General features: G+C 47.4%; 1 protein-coding gene across 1 annotated transcript; it reads left to right on the top strand.

Moving 5' to 3' along the window:
- Positions 1-7,754: 7,754 nt before the first annotated feature.
- Positions 7,755-19,986, top strand: Gm2a (GM2 ganglioside activator). The gene is made up of 4 exons (XM_028775930.1): positions 7,755-7,926; positions 13,166-13,327; positions 17,949-18,131; positions 18,433-19,986. The coding sequence occupies exons 1-4, from the start codon at positions 7,846-7,848 to the stop codon at positions 18,586-18,588; spliced, it is 582 nt and encodes a 193-aa protein (XP_028631763.1). The 5' UTR covers positions 7,755-7,845; the 3' UTR covers positions 18,589-19,986.
- The last annotated feature ends 785 nt before the right edge of the window (positions 19,987-20,771 follow it).

Below are 20,771 nucleotides of genomic sequence, written 5' to 3'. Positions count from 1 at the left end.
AAAATAAACCTTAAAAACAAAACCCTTCTTAATCTAAAAAATCATAGAAAGAAACTGAGTGTGGATGCAGCTCACTGGTGGAGAGCTCATCTAGTATGTGAGGCCTGCGTTCAGTCTCTGGTACCCAAACCCTCATCCTCTATAAAAAGGTCCAGCGACCTTTCTTTCTTTCCTTTGACTGCTGTATGGATTGGAGAGCCAGGTAGCCATATCGAGATGTGATGGAACAAAAAATGGAACTATCTATCTAACTGGAACGTCAGCAGGACCTTGCCCTGGCATTTCTTTGGCTCCTTGGTCTATAGAAAGAATTCAGATGAAAGCCATGGAACAGAGCAGTGTAGACGACACGTAGTTTATTACACCAAAGCAAGGCACCCTCAAGAGCTGAGAGTAGACTGTGAACAAATAGAAAAAAACCACAGAGACAATGGTTACTGAAATTTTTGGAACAGGTACTCTGGGGTGTGTTTTTTCTGTTTGGGTGATTTATAGGCCCATTTGGAATAACTCTCAAGGGAGAGGCCAATGGTATGTCCAGAGATGATGCTTGGTTAGATGGTAATCACTGTAGGCAGTTTAGAAAGTTATGCCTCCACCTAGAGCCAGAGATAGGACCTAAATCCCATTATGGCCAGTAGTCAAAGCCCTGCAGGTTGGCTCCTGGCTTTACAAGCAGCTGCTTATGAGGGGCTGGGTCCTGACCCATCTATATAGTTACTTATCAGTAATTAGACAGAGATTGGACAATCTGCAAGACCTGCTCCGATATTCCCTCCCTCTCTCTGTGTGCATCTTTCTGTCCTCCCAAGTATGGGGCAAGACTCATTTTGGAATGAGGATCTTAATGATCCTCAAATAAGGTAGGTAGTATAACTGTGTGTTCTCCAATCTGTTCCCCAGGAAGGCAGGAGAAAAGGACAGTTGCATTTCTAGGTTTTATGGCTAGCCTTGGGGGAGGTGGGTTCTGGTTCTAGGGATTGCCTTGGGTAAGAGGTTATTCTTGGCTTCATAGCTTGGCTTTGGACAAGATGCTGAGCAGAAGAAGGGCAGGAGAACATCAAGGCAGATCTGAAGTTCTTCCAGTGGCCTTCAGCTCAAAGTGCCATACCTTGAGGTATTAGTTCCGGAGTCCCAACACGATTGAAACTGTGGTGTTTAGTATTGGCTAGCAGCACTGGCTCATGGGGGTGGGGGTGGGGGGCTGTTTATATGTTATTTGTTGACTTTTTGAAATGAGGTCTTACATAGTCTAGGTTGGCCTTAATCTCAAAATGTAGTCAAGAATGTCCTCATCTTGGAATCCTGCTATCCTGAAGCTTCCCCACGGAAGTGTTGGGAATATAGGGATTATAGGTATGACCTGCAGGGCTGAGCCTAGGGAAGGTTGGTTTTTTAATGCAAATTATTGGGCACCATTCAGATTCCTTGATGACTCTCTTCATCTTTAATGAGATCATGGATGCTATGCACACTTTAGTTCTGGAGACAGTAGAACTTCAGGTTAGGAAGCTATTGGAATCTTTAGACAAGGTGCCAATCTATCATTTCCGCCCCAGGGTACAGCTTGGGCAAAGGACTTGTCTGGGGCTCCCTAGCTGATGACAGTATAGCCTGAAGTAAGTATGATGGTGTCAAGGAAGACCCTAACGAGATGGGAATCTTTGTGAATCAAAGCAGTGTTCCAAGGCACAGGCACCTCCCACCATGGCTGCTGAGACCGAGGGGCACTGCTTCCAGGGCTCCTTCCCCTCCCTGTCCGGCCTCCTCAACCAGTCCCAACCCTGCTCCTGGTGGCACTGTCAGGCCTCCAGTTGCTTTCAAGGTTCAGGCTATTTTTTTGAGATGATGAGGGGTTTGTACTCCTATCTGCTTTGTGGTGACCCCCAGATGTGGCTGAGGTGGGGAGACTCTGCTGCTGCGTGACCCTGGGCAGGCCTGTCCCCGTTTCTGACGCGCTGCTTCGTTTTCTCCAAAACTGGATAGTTATGGAATATCCCATTAAAATAAATCCTAGTAGGCCTCCCCACCACAACCCAGGACCTGCTCATGCCATGCAGGTGCTCTACCACCGAGCTACACTCCAACTCCTTTCTAGTGTTATAAACACGTACGCACGCACACAGGCACGCATGCAGGCACGCATGCAGGCACACACCCACACACACCCTTATGCGGGAATGAATGTAACGGAAAGAACTCTGGAAACAAATAACCAAAAGTGATTAGGTGGCTGAGTGTGGTAACTCCTATAATCCAGTGCCTGGGAGGTTGAGACAGGAGGATTGCTTCATGTTACAGCTTGGACTATACACTGACTTCTAGGCTTGCTAGAACTATGTAGTGAGATCCTGTCTTAAAAGCAGGAGTGCAGCTGGGTGGTGGCACAGAACTTTAATCCCAGCACTTTGGAGGCAGAGGTAGGCAGATACGGGTGAGTTTGAAGCCAGCCTGATCTACATCTACATTAGTGAGTTTCAGGACAACCAGAGTTACATAGTGAGACCAGTCTCAAAAATACCAACACAGACACACCACCACCATCACCACCACCACCACCACCATAAACAACAACAACAACAACAACAACAACATAAAAATAGAGTTGGGGCAGCAAAATGGTCCAGTGGTTAGAAGTGCTTGCTGTCAAGCCTGACATTATGAGTTTGGTTCCCAAGACACACCTGGTGGAGAGAGTTAACTCTCACAAGTTGTTCTCAGACTTACACATGTGCTGTGACACACACAAGCCGATAAATAAAAGAGAGGTGAGGAAACATCCTTTGGATTGTCACAGTTGTAAGAAGAGAATTATAAACAACATTGCCCCTCCCCCCCCAGGAAGATAAAATCCTAAAACAACAACAATAAATGGAACATGGACCGGAGAGATGGCTCAGTGATTAAGGGCACTGACAGCTCTTGCAGAGAAGCACCTAGATGGTGGCTCCCAGGTATCTTTCACTCTTCTGAACCTGCGCCTGGTACACGTATAGACACATAGGCAAAACGCTCATACCCATAAAATATAAAAGAAAGCAGATAGCAGTAATTCTGTATTTCCTGGGTTTTGCTTAAAGTCGGAGATGTCAGAGGCACCATCATTATGGAGAGAACAACTCTGATTTAGTGAAGTAACCATTGTCTAAGGCCTGGAAATCACTATGTAGCCCAGGTTGGCTTCAAATTCCCGGCAATCTGCCTTAGCCCCTGGAGTGCTGGGATTATAAAAGTACACCAACATGTGACTTGGAGATTAAGAGCTGTTATCTCATCTCAAATGTTGAAGTAAAAATATTGAGTGAAAATAAAAGCTGGGTGTGGTGGTGCATACCTTTGATCCTGGCACTTGGGAGACAGAGGCAGGTGGATCTCTGTAAATTCAAGACCAGCCTGCACTACACAGCAAGTTCCAGGCCAACTAGCAAGACTCTGTTTCAGAAGACCAAAAACCAGACCAAAACAAAAAAACAAAGACCAAGTAAACATGTGGGAATATGGAGGTAGGAGGCTCACTGTAGGTGGGGGTTGGGGGGGGGAGGTTGTTATAGACATGCACCACCACACCCTGCATATATGTTTGTGCATTTCTTTTTTGTGGGGCTGTAGATCCAACCTACGGCTCCGGCAAGTGTATAACCACTTACCTATATCCCACCCCATTTTTTAATGTTTGTTTGTTTTGTGGTGCTCAGGATCAGGCCTGGGTTCTCAGGCATGCTAGGTAGCTGCTCTGCCATTGAGCTACGTCCCCCCAGTTGTCCTGTGTGTTAATGAGAAAGTCCCAGCCTCTGGAGATGAGATGCCTAGAGTTGGTCTGCAGTGCTGCTCTGAGAACAGGTTCCTAGAGTGTCACTGTATAGCCCTGACTGTAAGCCATGGCCTGATTGTCAGGACACTGGCTTTCAGGTCGGCTAGTCTCTCAATGATTCTCATTTTAACCAAGAAGAGGCAAAGTCAACCTCCTGAGATCCTTCCCCTCTGGCTCGGGAAGGCAAGCACCCCCACTTTGTACTGCTTTAATGGGGATTTTTGTCTTTGGAGACTCTTGCTTGGTACCATCTGTTGATTTCTTTAGATGCTACTGCCCATCACTAAGACTCCAGACTTGATGAGGGTGGGATGTGCCTTGGGGGTGGCAGTGTTGTGTGGACAAGGCCTTTATTTTGTCCAGTTGTCAAATCTGTCAGTGAATAGAGAAGGCTTATGACTGAATCATCTTTCTTATGATACATTTCCTTGCTGATACATTTAGCTGTATCAAGGTCTCATGTACTCCAAGCAGACCTAGAACTCCACAGGGAGCTGAGGTTGACATTGAACTTCTGATCTTCTGCTTCTACTTCACAAGTGCTGGAATCACAGGCAGGCATCACCATGCCCAGTTTATGTGGTGCTAGGATGGAACACAGTGCCTTGTGCATACTATGCAAACACTCTACCAAGTGAGCTACACCTTCACCTCTATCCTTATGTTTTTTAAATCCTCATTTTTCAAATAGAAAATTGAAGTCAGAGAGCTGAGACCCCTGACCACTCTTCTATAGCAGTAGGTGGCAGGGCCAAAGTAGAAGCCTGCTGAACAAGCCTGTCCCATCTCCCTTTCCATTGTGGTTATGGTTTGCTTTCCAGTGACTGTGTCTGTGGGATTCTAGCGTTTCCTTCAAATCCATTTATGCAGGAATACAAACCTGAGGGAATGTGTCCGTTCACCTACCTGTGAGACGCTGGAGGGTTGTCAGGCAGAGAAGATGGAGGGTTAGGAGTCAGGAGGAAGTGGATGATGGGGGTGTGGGGATTTCACAACTGTGTACATGGATGAATAATTCTCCAGCAGGTCCACTGGTTTTTTGTTTTGTTTTAACAAAATCTCAATTATTCAGTTTTACCAATGAAGATGCGGGAGCCAGATGCTGGGGTGAAAGCCTGCTCACTCAGAGAAGCCGAGAAAGCACCCATTGACCTTCCTCCTGTTGATGTCCCAGAAGCAATTCCCCCTCTCACGCTGTCTAAAAAAACCTCCTTCAAACTGAACGTTCCTCCCTTCTACTTCCTGTACTTCTCTCTATCCGTTCTCCTGACTCCCTCTTACTCTCTGTTTGTTTTTTTCTTAATCCTATGTTCCTTCTTCTCATCAATTGGTTGCTTGCTCAGCCTATTGACCTGGAGTTGATTTTATTTACTCTTGTTTACGATATGCAACCAGAAAGCTCTTGGATTAAAGGTATATGCTAAGGCTGAGCCGCACCACAACTAAAAACAGGTGTTTCCAGTATATAACACAATCTTGGGGTTCACAGTGTGATCAAATATCCTGCAACAGTCTAGAGCTAGTACTGTAGTCCTGCCTATCTAAGGGTAAGGCCCCACGGGCAACCCCTACAACCTGTGGGATCAGCCAGAGTATGAATGACCTCTCTTTTCTCTTTGCTATATGATATTGGGAAAGAGCTTTTCCCTTCTGGTCCTTGACTTGCATTTGTGTGTTATGAAGGGGAGAGTTTAGTATGATAGAACCATTGGGTAAAATATGCAGCCTAGTTATTAGAGACAAATCAATGTTGTATTCTTAATCATATGAAATGTATTTCAATTTGAACAAAGGGGAAACTACACAAGCACACAAAATGAATAAAACAAAATGTAGCTTAAAAGACACATTGAAAATTGACAGTTTTGTCAGGTGCTGGCTATTCATTAGTAACTAAAAGTTATAGTCCCACATCTCCTGGTAATTTGAGGAATATTTTTGAGGCAAGAAAGAGGAGAAACAAGACCCTTATTCTATGACAAATTCAAGAGAGTCATGAAAATGAATCAGTTTTTTAAAAAACCATTCTATAGAAAGGGACATAGAGAAAAAGTAAAAATAGCTGGGTTGTTGAACTGGTGAAAAACAGTGGTTTTAAAGTCCCGATACAGAGAAGTTCCTCCTCTTTCTCCCCCATAATTTGGGACTCAGGTACAATCATTGTATTCTTCTAACATAGCACCTCCTCCCCAAGTTGTTCATCCTGTTGGTTTAGGACAGTCTTATCTAATGACCATCTTGAGGCTTGGGGCTTGAGGGTGCTCCCTTTACTAAAGATGAGCTCAGAGGATTGCCTACATCTCTCCAAGGTTCAGTTTTCAACAGGTGACAGCCACCTTGAACCTCCTGCTCAATCTGTAACTCTGACAGGTTTTAAGTGTAGCTCAGGCTCAGGGCAGACCCAGTGATTTATTTCTTTTTTTCTTTTCTTAAAAAAAGATTTATTTATTTATTTTATGTATAATGAGTACACTGTTGCTGTCTTCAGGCACACCAGAAGAGGACATTGGATCCCATGACAGATGGTTGTGAGACACCATGTGGTTGCTGGGAATTGAACTCAGGACCTCTGGAAGAGCAGTCAGTGCTCCTAACCACTGAGCAATCTCTCCAGCCCTGTGATTTATTTCTTACAGAAGGAAGATAGGGAAAAAAAATTGAGGGGTGAAAAGAAGGAAAAAGGAACTCCTTCACCTGGAATCTGGCTGGAGCAGAAAGGCAAGAATCCCAGCACAATTAAGTATTGCTTAAGGCTCCCACATTCCCAGTTGTTAAGTCTACAGTTTTCTAGCAATCTTACTAGAAATTTCATTTACCAAGAAGCATATGCACTCAGCTCCCTGTGCAAGTTCGGTGACTTCTGGTATCAGCTAACCAGCTTGGAACCCTGTCCAAGGCACCTTTAGAGCCAATCCATAACTAAGATTATGGAATAAAGAAACAGGGATGGGATTCCCAGAACAATGGGCTTCCAAAATCTAGTACATAGTCAGAATGAGGATTCTAGGAATTTGAGTCTTTGAGAAGGCCACAAATCTACTTTCTACTTTTTCTACTTTAAGTGTGTCTAACTTTGTTCTGAGCGCTATTTTGTCTCTTAAGCCTCATGCTTAAATCTATATTTTTAATAAAATCACTAACCCTGATTCACCATACGGCTAGTCTGAAAATTCTTTTCAGCAATGAAGCCCAGTTTGGCCTTAGTGGAGGTCTCGAACTCGTCGGGCTGACCACGGTGACAGTGTGTGCTCTTTCTGTCAACGTTTCTGGTATTTTGTTTGTACTTTGGAAAGTAAACTTTGGTGTCCAATGGAAAGACTGCGGATGGCGATAAGCGCTCCATCCCCTAATCTCAGCCTCAGGCGCAGACGCTTCTCCAGGACTAAAAGCCTGTTGGCTTGGCAGCGCTTTAGATACTGTTAATTGCCAACAACCAGATGCCAGGAGTTACAATACGGGCGCATAGAAGCAGGAAACTGGCAGGGAGCTTTGCCTCTCTGTAAAGAACCTGGGAGAGAAAAAAAAAACTGAACCTCGATAAACACACCCCAGAGCTTCGCCCCCCCCGCCCCACCCCTCCCCGCCCAACAAACCCCGCCTATCTCCCCCAAATCCCCCTCACCCAACCGCGCCTTGAGCCCTGCTTCTGCATTCGCCTCCGCCCTAGCACCCGTCTCTTAGCCCCACCCCCTATGCAGTCCCGCCCCTCGCTCTTGGCCTTTCTCCGCCCTCTTAGCCTCGCCCCTTCCCTCAGCCCCGCCTTCAATCGGCCCCGCCTCTTTCGCAGAGCCTTTTTTGTACTCAGCACTCAGCTCCGCCCCTTCCTCCGCTGGCTCTGCCCCTGCAGTAGGCCGTTGAGGGTGGGGCTGAAGCAAGCCGTACTTGGGGCGTGGCCGAGAAGTCCCGCCTAGGGCCTGCAATCTCAGCCCCGCGGGGCGGAGCGCTGAGCGCAGCCAGGCTTTGCAACAGCGACCTGCTGGCTTTAAAGGCACCCGTGAGTCGCAGTACCTAGACCCACCTCGAGGACCGTCGCCATGCATCTTGTGCCGCTGCTGCTCCTGCTGGGCTTGCTGATCGCGGGACCCGTCGCCCCTGTGCGCCTCGGCCCAAAGCGCGTGAGTGCCCCCGATCCTGGAGCAGGCCTTCAGCGACATCACGGGATTGATAGGTCCAGATTGTCCTGGGGGGGCTCCTCTCCTCCGAATCGAATCGTCCTGTCCTTTCCGGGTGCAGAGCAGCGAAGTGAACGTTCTTGCCCCAGCCTGTGACTCGCTGCATTCCCCGCTCTCCTCTTTCCCTCTTTTCTGCTTGGCTCTGAGGTCTTCCTGCTGGTAGGAGGGTTGAATCAGCTCAGGGGATTCAAACTTGGCTACCAAGTGACTGAGGGCCAGCCATGTGATTCCAAAGCACCTGGTTGTGAGCCACTGAGACCCTCCATCTCCTGCCAGTCTTTCACTTCCCTGTCTCTCATTTCCCACGCTACAGACCCCTGGGAAAGGGAAGTTCGGTCATTCTGAGGGAATAGGCCAGTCCCGTTGCCTTTAGTTGTGGTCTAAAAGTGCAGGTCCTCCAGATTCCTCCTGCTAGCACTGGCTGGATAAAGGAGGAAGGTATTGTGACCATCTTAGCCTTGGCGTATAAAATGTGTGTGATGTCAGCATAGGGTGAGGGCTTTCATGAACCAGATGTTTGCAGAATCCCAAAGAAGAGTACAGTTGGGGGCAGTATGGCCTTGGCCTTGTTTGGTCAGACGCAAGAAGATGTTACATGTAGGAGGAAGAACCTTTTGACCTCACTGTCCCAGAGGCTAGTCAACTTGTCTCTTCATGTCTCCTAGTGTGGGGATGATAGTCTTGGCTCCACAGCCGACCTTGTGAGGTGGAGCCCAGTTAGAGGCAGTAGGCCTGCAGATATCCCCATTTCTTCTGTATGTTTTACCTGTGGGTGCCATTCCAAACTTTAGGAGCTCAGATAGGCAGTTTGGAGCAACTCAGGCATTGTAGGTACCAACCTCCTTTTCGCCATTAGTGACTTTCCTCAAGATTAATCAGTGACACTTTTGAACCTTACTGGCTGTCATCTCCATGTTCTCTAGAGGCTTATGGGCACAGAACTTGAGTCTGCAGTGACCAGTGAGTGACTGAGCCTTTGGAACCCTGAGGTCTTGTATCACTGACTGGTCCTGTGACCCTGGGCTGTGGTGACTCAGATATGGCTGGCTTTGTGCTGGGCACTTACTAGACTCTATGTTGCATAGTGGGTGTCTTTTATTGTATACCTACTGTGTGCTGTAGATTGAGGTTTGTACTTTTCCTCTTTAAAAAAAATTTTTTTTTTGAGACAGGGTGGGTCTCTGTAGTCCCGGCTTGCCTAAAACTCTCGTAAGTAGCTAATGAATACCTTGCACTACTGATGCTCTTGCCTCTATCTCCTAATTTTGGGATATTTTATAAGGATAGTATAAGAGTTCTGTGTGTCTACCTAATAGCTTTTGTTAGCATTCCATATTATCAGTGTGCTTGTTAAAACCAAGTAGGTCCGTTACTGTGAACTAAATTAGGCTTTATTTGGGTCTCATCTGTTTCCCATGAATGTCCCTTCTCTGTTCCAGCACCTGCTCTGGGGTTCCCTATTGCCATCCCTGTCACATCTTCCCACTCCTCTCAAGCCAGGGGCAGAAAATTTTAAATAAGCTTGGCTCTCTTCAGGAGCTGAGTTCTGTTCTGTTGCTTTCTGTGTACAGACTTCTTACCCCTGCTATCGCCCTGACAGAAGGTGTAGTTAAGCCCATTAATAAATGAGGAAGTTGAACCTCTAGGGGTTAACATGCTGGAGGCGGCTGTTAGTGAGAGCAGTAGTGGTCAGTGGGTGATTTTAACCCTTGCCTGTTGACTTGTCCCTATATTCTAGGCTGGGGATGGCATCTTCCAGGTTCCAGGTACACACTGCTGACCTCTGTCCTCCCTTTTCCCATGAGCCTGGACTCAGCTGCTAGAATGCCTCACAGCTATAGCTGCCCAGGTCCTGCTCTTGGGGGACCACCTTATGGGAAGTCACCTAGGGTTGAGGGAAGGGATGATGGGAGAGGGTGGAAGATTCTAAAATGGTAACCCTAGCAACTTCCCTGAGCCCAAAGTAATCCTCACTGTGAATCAGGCTGCTGAGTTGGGAAAAGCAGCCTCCTACCCTGGCAGCCCAGGTTACTACGTAGCCATTCCTCCACTTAGCTTCTGACCAGCCTCTCCTCCTCCCCAATCCATCCTTCTCCAAGCACGGATACTTTCCTTCTAAGGTGTTCTATTGCACCACCGCCACTTTGCTCTCTTTGACCTATGAGGGCTTATGATAGATAAATGAGACTGCTACCCTTTCAGCTTCAGCAAGGTCCCTAATCCAACGCGTCTAACCTGTTGGCCTTTCTGCAGTACTGGAACCAGCTGAGCTTCTACCTCAGGGCCTTTGCTTGTGTTCGGTGTATATCGATGGCTGACTTTTGATCCTGAAAGAATATTTTAAGTGTCACCTTTCAACCACTCTGAGTAAGACCTAAGTTAACTCTCTACATCACCTTCTGACACTTATATTACAGTGGTTGATCCTCCCTCCCCCCCTCCCTTTCTTTTTTTTCCGTTTTTCTATCCCCTAGTACTTGGGTTTGAACCCAGGGCCTTAGGCATGTTAGGTGAGCTCTCTACCACAGAGTTACACTGCCAGTCTGGGTAACACTTATTTACATTAGACTATAAGCTCCACAAGGCCGGGCAGGACTGCTTCCTATTGTTTACGTAGCCCTCAGTCCAGGGCCTGAAATTGTTGCTCCACAAATACTTATGGAATGAAGTTTGAGCAAAATACCTGCTGATACCTACCCTGGCCCTGCCTTTCTTAGTCACAGTGTGGCCTTTCATTCCAGGAATCAGAGGTCCATGCCAAGAAGCTTGAACATGGAATTTAACAGGCTTACAGGGATCTCATGGAGTTGGTGGCAGGAAACAGAGGCCAGGGAGACACATGGCTGTGTTTTAGTGAGCCAGCTCATGCTTGGTGTCTGACACAATGTCATGAGCTGTTACGCGTGTTTTTTCACCTTGTGACAGTTATGGGAGGAAGATAAAAAATGCATCTACTTAAAAGATGTGGAAATCAGAAATCAGGACTCCAATACAGGAGTGTGTGCCAGGCTGTGATTTCAACACAGGTCTGTTTGGCTGGAGCCTAGGTTTCCTTACTGGCACTCCAAAGCCATACCTGTCCAAGGTCCCTGTGATGCTTTTGTTTTTCCATCCCAGGTTGGTTATGAGCTCACTGTGTATTTGAGGATGACTGTGTGACCTTCAGAGCCATCTCCTGTCTCCATCTCACAAGTGCTGGGATTACAGGCATGTGCCCCGTGCTGGTCTTGCTGGTCTTAGATTGCTTTTTGTTCTTTTTTGAAGACAAGGTCTCACTATGTAGCCCAGACTGGCTCCGAGCTTGAGATCCTCCTGCCTCAGCCTCTCTAGTGCTGGGATTACTGGTATATGTCACCATGCCTGGCTCCTTTAGTGTTGTAGTAGATCACATGGTGACGCTGACTCTGTGTCCCTTTTCCATAGGACAGAAGAACTCTTAGTCTTGTCCCTTCTTGAACTTGGACTTGGAGCTGAGTCACAAGTGTACATGTTTGGAACCCACCTTAAAACTTTTGACCCAAGACAGTGCTAAGCCTTGTGTCATAAGGGTCACGTACAATGCCTCTGGTAATAGGATTACACAGCTTCTTGTGTCATAATTCCAAAGCTTGGCAGAGAGAAGCTGGGGTCTAGCATGGACCAGATGCTCTCTCTGGGTTCAGATGGCTATGGATGGGTTAAGATGGAGGCCAGGCTGGGGACACAGGGTTGGCAGATTTTCTAAGGCTGGGTGTAGACAATGGTAATGCTAGGGGTCCTTCCTTGTAAGGGGTCTCTGAGGGCATGTGAGTGTGTTTTGAGAGTGAGAGAGATTTTGAGAGAGAGAGAGACAGACAGAGACAGGTGTAGACTAAATTCCAGATCCTAAGGTTCTGGGGGCTAGTGGTCACATGACTTGGATCTAGGTCATGTGGAGAAAGATTTGAGAAGTTCCTCTGTAGAGGAGTGGTGGGTGACTCACGTCGTGCATATGGTGTGGTTTGCGACAGGGGAGTAAGAATGTACCTGTAAGATGAGAAAGTCATTGGTCATCACTGAGGGGCCTCCTGTAGATCTTGTCCTGTGGGTCCTGTTCCTGGACGGTAAGGCTTGCGTTACTGTTGTTTCTCCTCGTGTTCCTTCTCCTTGTTCCCCATTGTTGCTGACCTAGGACTGGACATGGGGTGGGGCATGATCAGGCTCGTGTGTATGGACTACAAGGGTGACTCTTTCAGGAGCTTGTCCTGTGGTGGCCTCCCAAAGCTAGTTGGAGAGACATAGGTGGCGGGGTCAGAGCTCAGAGAAGGTACCCTCAAAGATAAATGAGGTTAATGCCGTTATTAAAAAGAGTATTGTTTATTTATTTATTTATTTATTTATTGACTTATATACAATGTATCTATATTGTATCCAGTTCTACATTCCCCTTCAATCCAGCACACCTGCCTGCCATTTGTGTCTTCTTTTAATAACTCATTGAGTCCAATTAGTGTTGCTCATATGTGCATGGTTTCGGACATGGGCTATCAATGAGTATCACAACCCCCTCAAGGAATAATGACTCCTCTCTGCAGCCACTAACTGCCAATACTTCCTTAGCTGGGGGTGAGTCCTCTTTCCCTTCCTCTCTCCCTTCCTCCCTCTTTTCTCCCCTCCCTTTTCTTTCTTTCCTTCTTCCCTTCCTTCCTCCCTTTCCTTGTAGCCTAGGCTTATCTAGAATGACCAGAATGATCTAGAATGATCTTGTCTTAACTGAGTGTTTACATTATGATAGGTTTGTACCCCCACAGCCAGCCAAGTCTCTCTTCCCCTGCCCCAGAACATGATCTTGTGTATCCAGACTGGCCTGCTATGGGCTATGTAGTTGAAGATGACCATAAATTCCTGATGTTCCTGCCTCTACCTCCCAAGCATTGCCCATGAACAACACCGGGTTTGTGCCAAGTCAAGGATAGAGCCTAAGCTTTCCGATATGCCAGGTAGACATTCTACTAACTGAGCTGTATCCCAACTCCCTTATTTGAAGTTGAAGGTTTGATATAACGGGCCTTGGCCTCACACTTTGGCATCTTGCCTGAAGACTGGGTCAGACAAGTGCAACTGTTACTGTGGTGTTCAGAAGGGAATAAGCGGGCCTCCAACTCTTGTATGCTGAAACATTTCTTTTCCTCCATTTCTCTCCTTGCTGTCTGGTTGTCCTTAGCCTTCCCGACTTGGTGGCTTCTCCTGGGATAACTGCGATGAAGGAAAGGACCCTGCAGTGATCAAAAGCCTCACGCTCCAACCTGACCCCATTGTTGTTCCTGGAGATGTGATCGTCAGCGCTGAGGGCAAGACCAGTGTTCCCCTCACTTCTCCTCAGAAGGTGAGCCCCAGGGTAGGAGGAAGATGGACTGGGAGTGGGCAGGCAGCAGGCATTGTGGGAAATGCATACTCATAGGTAGTGAAGGACTTCGGATTTCACAGACTTACCTGGTGGGATCATAGAGTCTCAGGGTAATGGGATGGAAGGGAAACCCAGATGTCAGCTGGGATTCACTCATACTTGCTCTTGGATATGGTGGCCTACTGTTCGCCATGGACTCCTCTGTGTTGTTTTGTTGCATAGCCAGTAGCCAGGGACATAGGCTATTTTCTTTTGTTTTGAGACAGGGTCTCACTCTGTAGCCCAGGCTAGCCTTGAACTCATGTGCCTCAGTTTGATTATGGGCATGAGCCACCACAACATGGACTGTCACAGCTGAATGACTCATGCTATTTCCTTTATCCATACTGCATGTATTTATTTTTAAAAAATACATATGAAAACAAGCAGTGCTTTGTATGTGTGTTTTGATGAGGGCTTTATATAGCCTTAGCTGGCCTTGAACTTGCTGTGAGCTCCTGGCTCTCTTGCCTCCACCCTTGGAGTGCTCAGATCACAGGTAAACTAGCATACCTGGGGTGGATCCCAGGGCCTCTCACACCTATTAAGTGAGCACTCTGCCAAAGCCATGTCCCCAACCTTTTTTTCTGTTTTTTTGAGTCAGGGCCTTATGTAGTTTAGGCTGCCCCACAACTTAATATAAGTACCTAAGGATAACTTTGAACTTCTGATTCTTCTGCCATCACCTCCTGAGGACTGGGATTGCAGGCGTGTGCCACCATGCTTGGCTTCTATTAGATGTCTTCTCCTAGTCTAATTCCTCAGGAACTGGTCATTGTTGGCTGTTACAGATCCTCCCAGAATCTTCACTCGTTGTTCTAATGAGACAACGTGATTAGTTTGGGAGACACCATGCTGGCTAGAATTTGTCCTTATAATAATGATCTATTTATACTCTCCTGATTATGTACCTTCACATTAAATATTTTCTTTTATTCGTGTGTCTGCATATGATATGTGGGGTGAGACCCACACGACACAGGGAACATGTACAGACCACAGGACAAAGTTGTAAATTCGGTTTTCTCCTTCCACCTTTGTTGGCTTCTGGGGCAGGAACTCAGATTGCCAGGCTTACACAGCAAGCACCTTGACCCGCTGAGGCAGCCTGCTGGCTCAGATGCATGCTTTAAAAGCTCTTTTGATAGACAATGCCCAAATGTCTCCAGTCAGCCAGGTTTGTACCTACAGTGATAGCTGTGTCTTCTTTCCCACATAATTTTTGACTCTAACGTCTGTGTGTTGGCCAGTCTTTAATGTCACCCCTCATGAGTGCAAGCGATCCTTTTACAGTTCACTTGCTCTTCATCTATTTGGGAATGCTAGCTTATTCCCACCCATTGCCCGGTTGTGTGTTTGTTTTTGTATATGTTCTTATTTTATGGTAAAGGTTTCTTGTGGCATTGTTTATTGTAGTTCTTTACTCTTTGGTTAGAATCACCACCTTTCTAAGATGTTCTTATATGCCCTGCAGTCTCTTTCTGGTCCAGACCTATTCTAGAACAAGTTTAGATCATTTAAAAGAATTTGGGAGCCAAGCCTGGGGGTGCATGCTTATAAATGCTAGCACTTGGGAGGAAGCACAGGAAATTCAGGAGTTCAAGACATGCTCAGTCTCACGGCCAGTTGGAGACCATCCTGTACTGTTGGGCTCAATCACAGTTCCTGCATCTTAGGCATCTCTTGAGCAAGAACTGAGTTTAAAGGCATGTGCCACTGCTGCTCAGCTGAGTTTTAGATGTCTGACACTAGTAGATATCTTCGTGTGATCTAGACACAGCTCAATCCATGTGGAGGAGCAGTGGCCTATGTTAGGAAGGGGTTGCCAAGGGCCTTAGCAAGTGCCTGTCAACCTAAGGCAGGGGTTCGGGTCTTGCTGGCAGTACCCCGTTTCTTTGGTTTAGAGCTGGGGTTGATGGGGCATGCTTTTAATCCCAACCCTTGGGAGGCAGAGACAGGTCGGTCACTGAGTTTGAGGCTAACCTGGTCTATGTAGTGAGTTCCAGAACAGCAAGAGCTACAGAGTGAGACCATGTCTCAAAAAACAAAACAAAACAAACAAACAAACAAACAAACAAACAGAAACGAAAAAGGAGGGAGAAGACATCTATGCAGGATACACTCTATGAAGGGGGCCTGCAGAACAGGCCTACAGCTGCTTTGTGTCAGAAAACAGCGTGCAGGCCTAGAGTATTGCAGTGCACATCTGTGGACTTTAGGAGTTGGTTTAGTTGTGCTAGGTGGACAAGCGCTGTAGCAGAGGATACATGGTGACATATTTCTGAGCCCTGTTGGCCATAGGTTTGAGATGGCCAGGAGACATTGTCTGTAATCCCCTAATGACAGGTTGTGGCTGTTGCCTCGGGACTAACTAGTCTTTGACATCAGTGACTTTTGCCCTGGGCTTCCAATGCTATGCGGGTCCTGGGCTGGGGAGGAGCAATCATGGGGAAGCCCCATAGAAATTCATACAGTCAGTCAGTCAGTTACTCCTGTTTAGATAGTGACTGGTTCAGGTTCCTCTTGGGAACCTTGGCTAAGTGAGGGGAAGAGGGATGTGAAGCAGCTGGCAGGTTTTGTATCCTGGGGCTCTTAAGTGAGGCCAGGTACAATCTTCCTTGGTGGGACCACACAAAAGACAAGAAAGTACTATATAAACCATCCCACTCTTAGCTGAGGAAGTAGAGACTGAAGGCAGTTGACTAACTCCCTCAGGGGCAGAACTAGCCCTCCGGCTGTTCCTGATCTGAGGAGGAATAGACTTTCCCAGCAGAGGAGGCAGCCAGAGGAAAGGTCACTGTGCAATCAGGATGGATTCACAGGATTAGCAGAGCAGGCCATGGAGGCAAGCAGTTTCAACTCCCAACAGGATTCAGGCTGTTGCTGTCACCATTTCTCGGCCCTGAAGAAGACAGCCTATACCTCTTGTACTAGGGCATTTGAAGATTCAGGTAGCAGTCTGGGTCTAGAGGAGTCTGGAGGAATAAGTGCCATCCCAAGATTTATCTCTCAGGAGCAGAACCTCAGCCAGGGTGATGGCCCACATCTATAATTAATCTCAGCATCTGGGAGGTGGAGGCAGGATTAGGAGGTCATGGCCACTCTCTGCTGCACGGCAAGTGTAAGACCAGCCTGGGCCACATAAAAGCCTGTCTCAGACACACAAAGATCCAAACAAACAACACAAAGGTGAGACCCCTCAGATCTAGTAAGGCTAAGATGCAGAGATCGCTAGCATGTCTGAGCTGAAAGGGATTTGAGAACTGTGGCTTCCAGGCTGGGGAGATGGCTCAGTTGATAACATGTTTCCTGTGCAAGCATGGGGCCCTATATTCATCCCCTAGAACCTATGTAAAAAGCCAGGCATGATGGCCTACATACTTGTAACCCTAGGCCTGAGGAGGTAGAGATGGATAGATCCCTAGCAAACCAACCTGATGAGTCAGCGGGAGACTCTACTTAAAAAACCAAAGTGGATGATGGACACACACACACACACGCACACACACACACACACACACACTCCTTCTTGTAACATCCATAGGAATCACGTGTGGAGTGCCAACTTCCCACTGACCACTCTGAGTTTTTCCCTTCCTGGTTTTGGTGGGACACAGACATGGCTCTGAGAGACCACTGGCATGCGTGGCAGGCACTAGTATAGTTAGTCTTCTGCATGTGCCAACTGCAACCGTGCTTTTTGCTTGGGAATCCTGGCTGCTTCTCCTCGGTCAGGTAGGCAGTCATTAGAACAGGAGTGGGATCAGGGTAACTTGGCAGTGGGAAGCACTTTCTAGAGTTCTCATCCAGCTGGGTCTATCTGGAGAGGTCATTCAGCTTTTGTAACCAACTACAATAAGGACCATAGACCAGTTTCAGAGGAATCTCCCTGTCCATTTCACTGGTTTGTTTGTTGTTGCAGAGTCTAGATGAGTAGACCAGGCTGGCCTTGAACTTTCAGTTCCCTGCCTTTCCTCCAGGCTACCATGATTTCAGATGGTCATTCCTGTACCTAGCTACATTTCCATTTATAACTGTATCGTCTGTGGCACAACAGAAAATATGCGTCAGGAACAGTCAACAGAAAGATTCTATAGCTAAGACTGGGCTTAGAAGCCTGCCTAGGACATGTGCCACAGTCATCCAGCTAGCGTGATGTCATCGTATTGGTTCCTGTCATTGGATAGTGACAACTGGAAGATGGTATGCAGGTCAGAGAGAAGGGACATTCACATTTGGTGATCGGTGCCCACCACATGCTCAGGAAAGGTTGGATACTGGGACTCAGCCAGAACATCCCCCCAGCTAAACCTTCTGTTCTCCTCATAGTACCCTGGGACAAGAGACTGAGGGGATCGGTGCAAGTTCAAGGCCAGCCTGGTCTACATATGTAGACCCTGTCTCAAAGAATCAAACCAGTGGAAACATATGTGTGGGGGGATTACTTTGAGATTCATCTACAAGCCTTATTGCAGCTGGTTATGAGATGAAACTTTAAGAGGCGGGAGCAGGAATGTGTGCCCTGGAGCTCACACTGTCACCTTGATTAATGCTGTGACAGGTGGAGCTCACTGTGGAGAAGGAAGTGGCTGGCTTCTGGGTCAAGATCCCATGCGTAGAACAGCTAGGCAGCTGTAGCTACGAGAACATCTGTGACATGATAGACCAATACATTCCCCCTGGAGAACCCTGCCCAGAGCCCCTGCACACCTACGGGCTGCCCTGCCATTGTCCCTTCAAGGAAGTGAGTACTTGGGGTGTCAAGGCACTAGGGTTACTCCTCTATGGTAGAGGGAGAGTGGGTGTGGCCTTTTCGTTCTGTATATTGCTTCCTTGGGTATATATATCTTGGGAGCTGGGAGCCTTGGTTTATCCATGTGTCAAATGGAGCGATGTTATGCTTAGATGTGACCACTGGTACCCTTCATAGTCAGCCTGGAAAAGGGCTACAGTACCACTCTTAGATCTTAGCAGAATGGGAAAGGGGGTGGGGGGCAGATCGCAGCAGTAGGCCGCCCTGACCCTGGTTCACTTCTTCCCCTCAGGGCACCTACTCACTGCCCACGAGCAACTTCACAGTACCTGACCTGGAGCTGCCGAGCTGGTTGAGCACAGGCAACTACCGCATCCAGAGTATCTTGAGCAGTGGTGGGAAGCGCCTGGGCTGCATCAAGATTGCCGCCTCTCTCAAGGGCAGATAACCTGGCAGCAGCCGCCACAGAATGAAGGGCCACCAGGAAGGCATGCCTCTTCTTCTGTGTTCCGGGACCCAGACCTGCCTGCCTCTAACTCCATTCTCCTATAGTTCTTTACCCTCTCTGAAAATCACTGCAACCTGACCTGAGGGAGGATGGACTGGGTGGGTCTCAACATCTGCTGGGCTGTAAGCCACGCTCCTCTGCACCCCTACCAACTTTCTCAGAGTTTCTTTCATGTCCAAAACAGTCAAGGAATGGGAACCAAGGTGTTTGGTAATCTTAAGTTCACACTGGCCCAACCTGGACCTCCTGAAGTTATGCTCACCCCACCTCTTTGTGTTAGTCGCCAACTTAAAGCCACGATAACAGTATTATTAATCTCTCATTCCACCCTGAACCTCTCCTCCAGCAAAGAGGTCTAGGTAGTCCGTCTTAGGTCTGTCCCCCTATTAACTTCTGTGATTAACTGCATTCTCTTTGCAACTTGCCTAGCCAACACTGGGCTGACAGATCCTGAAGAGGCAGGGTGGCATGTGACAGAAAGCTGTGAGAGTTATTGTTGGGCAGGCTGCATTAACCTCAGTAAAGCACAGGTACCTTAGGGCCAAGCGGAAGACCGAGGGAGCCAAAGCAATCTCTTCCGGGAGTGATGTCCTCTTTTTTTCCTTTTTCGATATGACGCATTCAAGAATGGGGTGGCATTCTTTATACCTGACAAGAAACAAAACCAAAACCCCAATAGCACATGCGTTCTGGTGCCAGGTGGCCAGGGTCTGCAGTAGCATATCTAGTCCTGGAGAGGTGCAGTCCAATGTGACCTGTAAGTGCCATCTAAGGAATGGTGCCAGATATTTGCAACATTTTTCTTCCTTAGGCCCTAAACCCAGACTTTTTTATGAAATCTTAGATTTTTTAACTATTAGAAACATATTGTTTTTTTATATACTATCCAGGCCACAGGGCCACATGGACTCATCTCGGGACATCTCTGGCTCACAGGTGGCTGCTTTTTTTTTTTTTTTTTTTTTTTTTTCTATAGGTGGCTGCTTTTTCTTGCACCTGTTCATCTTCTCAATCTCAGGTGATTTGGCTTCATCTGTTTCTCCTTCAAGGTCAAGTCCTTGGTGCCTGGCCTCAAAGAGGGCTCAGCCTGCACTAGAACAGGTCTACATGGCCTCTGAGAGCTGGACACTGTGCCAGCCTCAGAGCCCCATCACCATCAGGGGAGAGGGGTTCACACTGGAGTGGATCCCCCATGCTCCCAGCAGCCACCACATGGAACAGGGGTCCCATGAAGGGAGTTGATCCCATATCAGGTTGCACCATGACAACTTCCTGAGCCTTGGACAGCCCAGATTCTGGACTGGAAGACTAGTCTGGCAATAAATCTTTTTAACTTGCTGTATGGGTTCCTTTTCTTGGCTGTGTGCTTCATTGAGCATGGCTGCGTGTTTAGAAGTCTGTGATGGGCTGTTGCTGTGGAAGGGCTCAGTGGGCAGTACAGGCAAGTCCCGGCATTTGTAGATATGGGTGCTTGTGTTTAAGTCAGCAGCAGCTGGGGCTTCTGCCCTGCTGTTTGAGCCTGAGCACCAACGGTTACTTTCATTTTCCTTAGCCTGGTTTCCTGCCATTCAATCTTAAAGCGTTTCTCTACATATTTTTTTCCTTTTGTTTTTGTGTGCATGTGTGTGAGAGAGAAAGAGGAGAGAGAGAGAGAGAGAGAGAGAGAGAGAGAGAGAAAGAGAGAGAGAGAGAGAGAGGACAACTTTGGATATCATTCCTCAGGAGCTTTCCGCTTTTTGTATAAGTCAGCGGGTCATTAACCTGGAACTGCTATGCAAACCAGGCTCTCTGGCCAGAAAGCGCTAGATATCCACCTGCCTCCCACCTCCTATCCCACTATTACTGGGATTACAAATGTGTACATGGTTCTAGGGATCTGAACTCTGGTCCTCAAACTTGTAAGGCAAGTAAGTATTCTACTGATCAAGCTCCCCTCCTTTAGTGTGGAGACAGGATCTCACCCTAGCTTAGGCTGACCTCAAACTCCTATGTACCTAAGGACAAACGTGACTCTGTCCTTATGCCTTCAGGATTACAGGCCTGCACCACCATGCCCAGTTCTCTTGATTTATAGTCTGTACTCTGCCTTTGTTGTTTGTTTGGTTTTACAAGGTGGTATAGGC

Source organism: Grammomys surdaster, unplaced genomic scaffold (genome assembly GCF_004785775.1).
Source record: "Grammomys surdaster isolate TR1022 unplaced genomic scaffold, NIH_TR_1.0 262, whole genome shotgun sequence".
Classification (NCBI taxonomy): domain Eukaryota; kingdom Metazoa; phylum Chordata; class Mammalia; order Rodentia; family Muridae; genus Grammomys; species Grammomys surdaster.
Note: the sequence above shows the minus strand (reverse complement) of the source record. Positions and strands in the feature narration are given on the sequence as shown.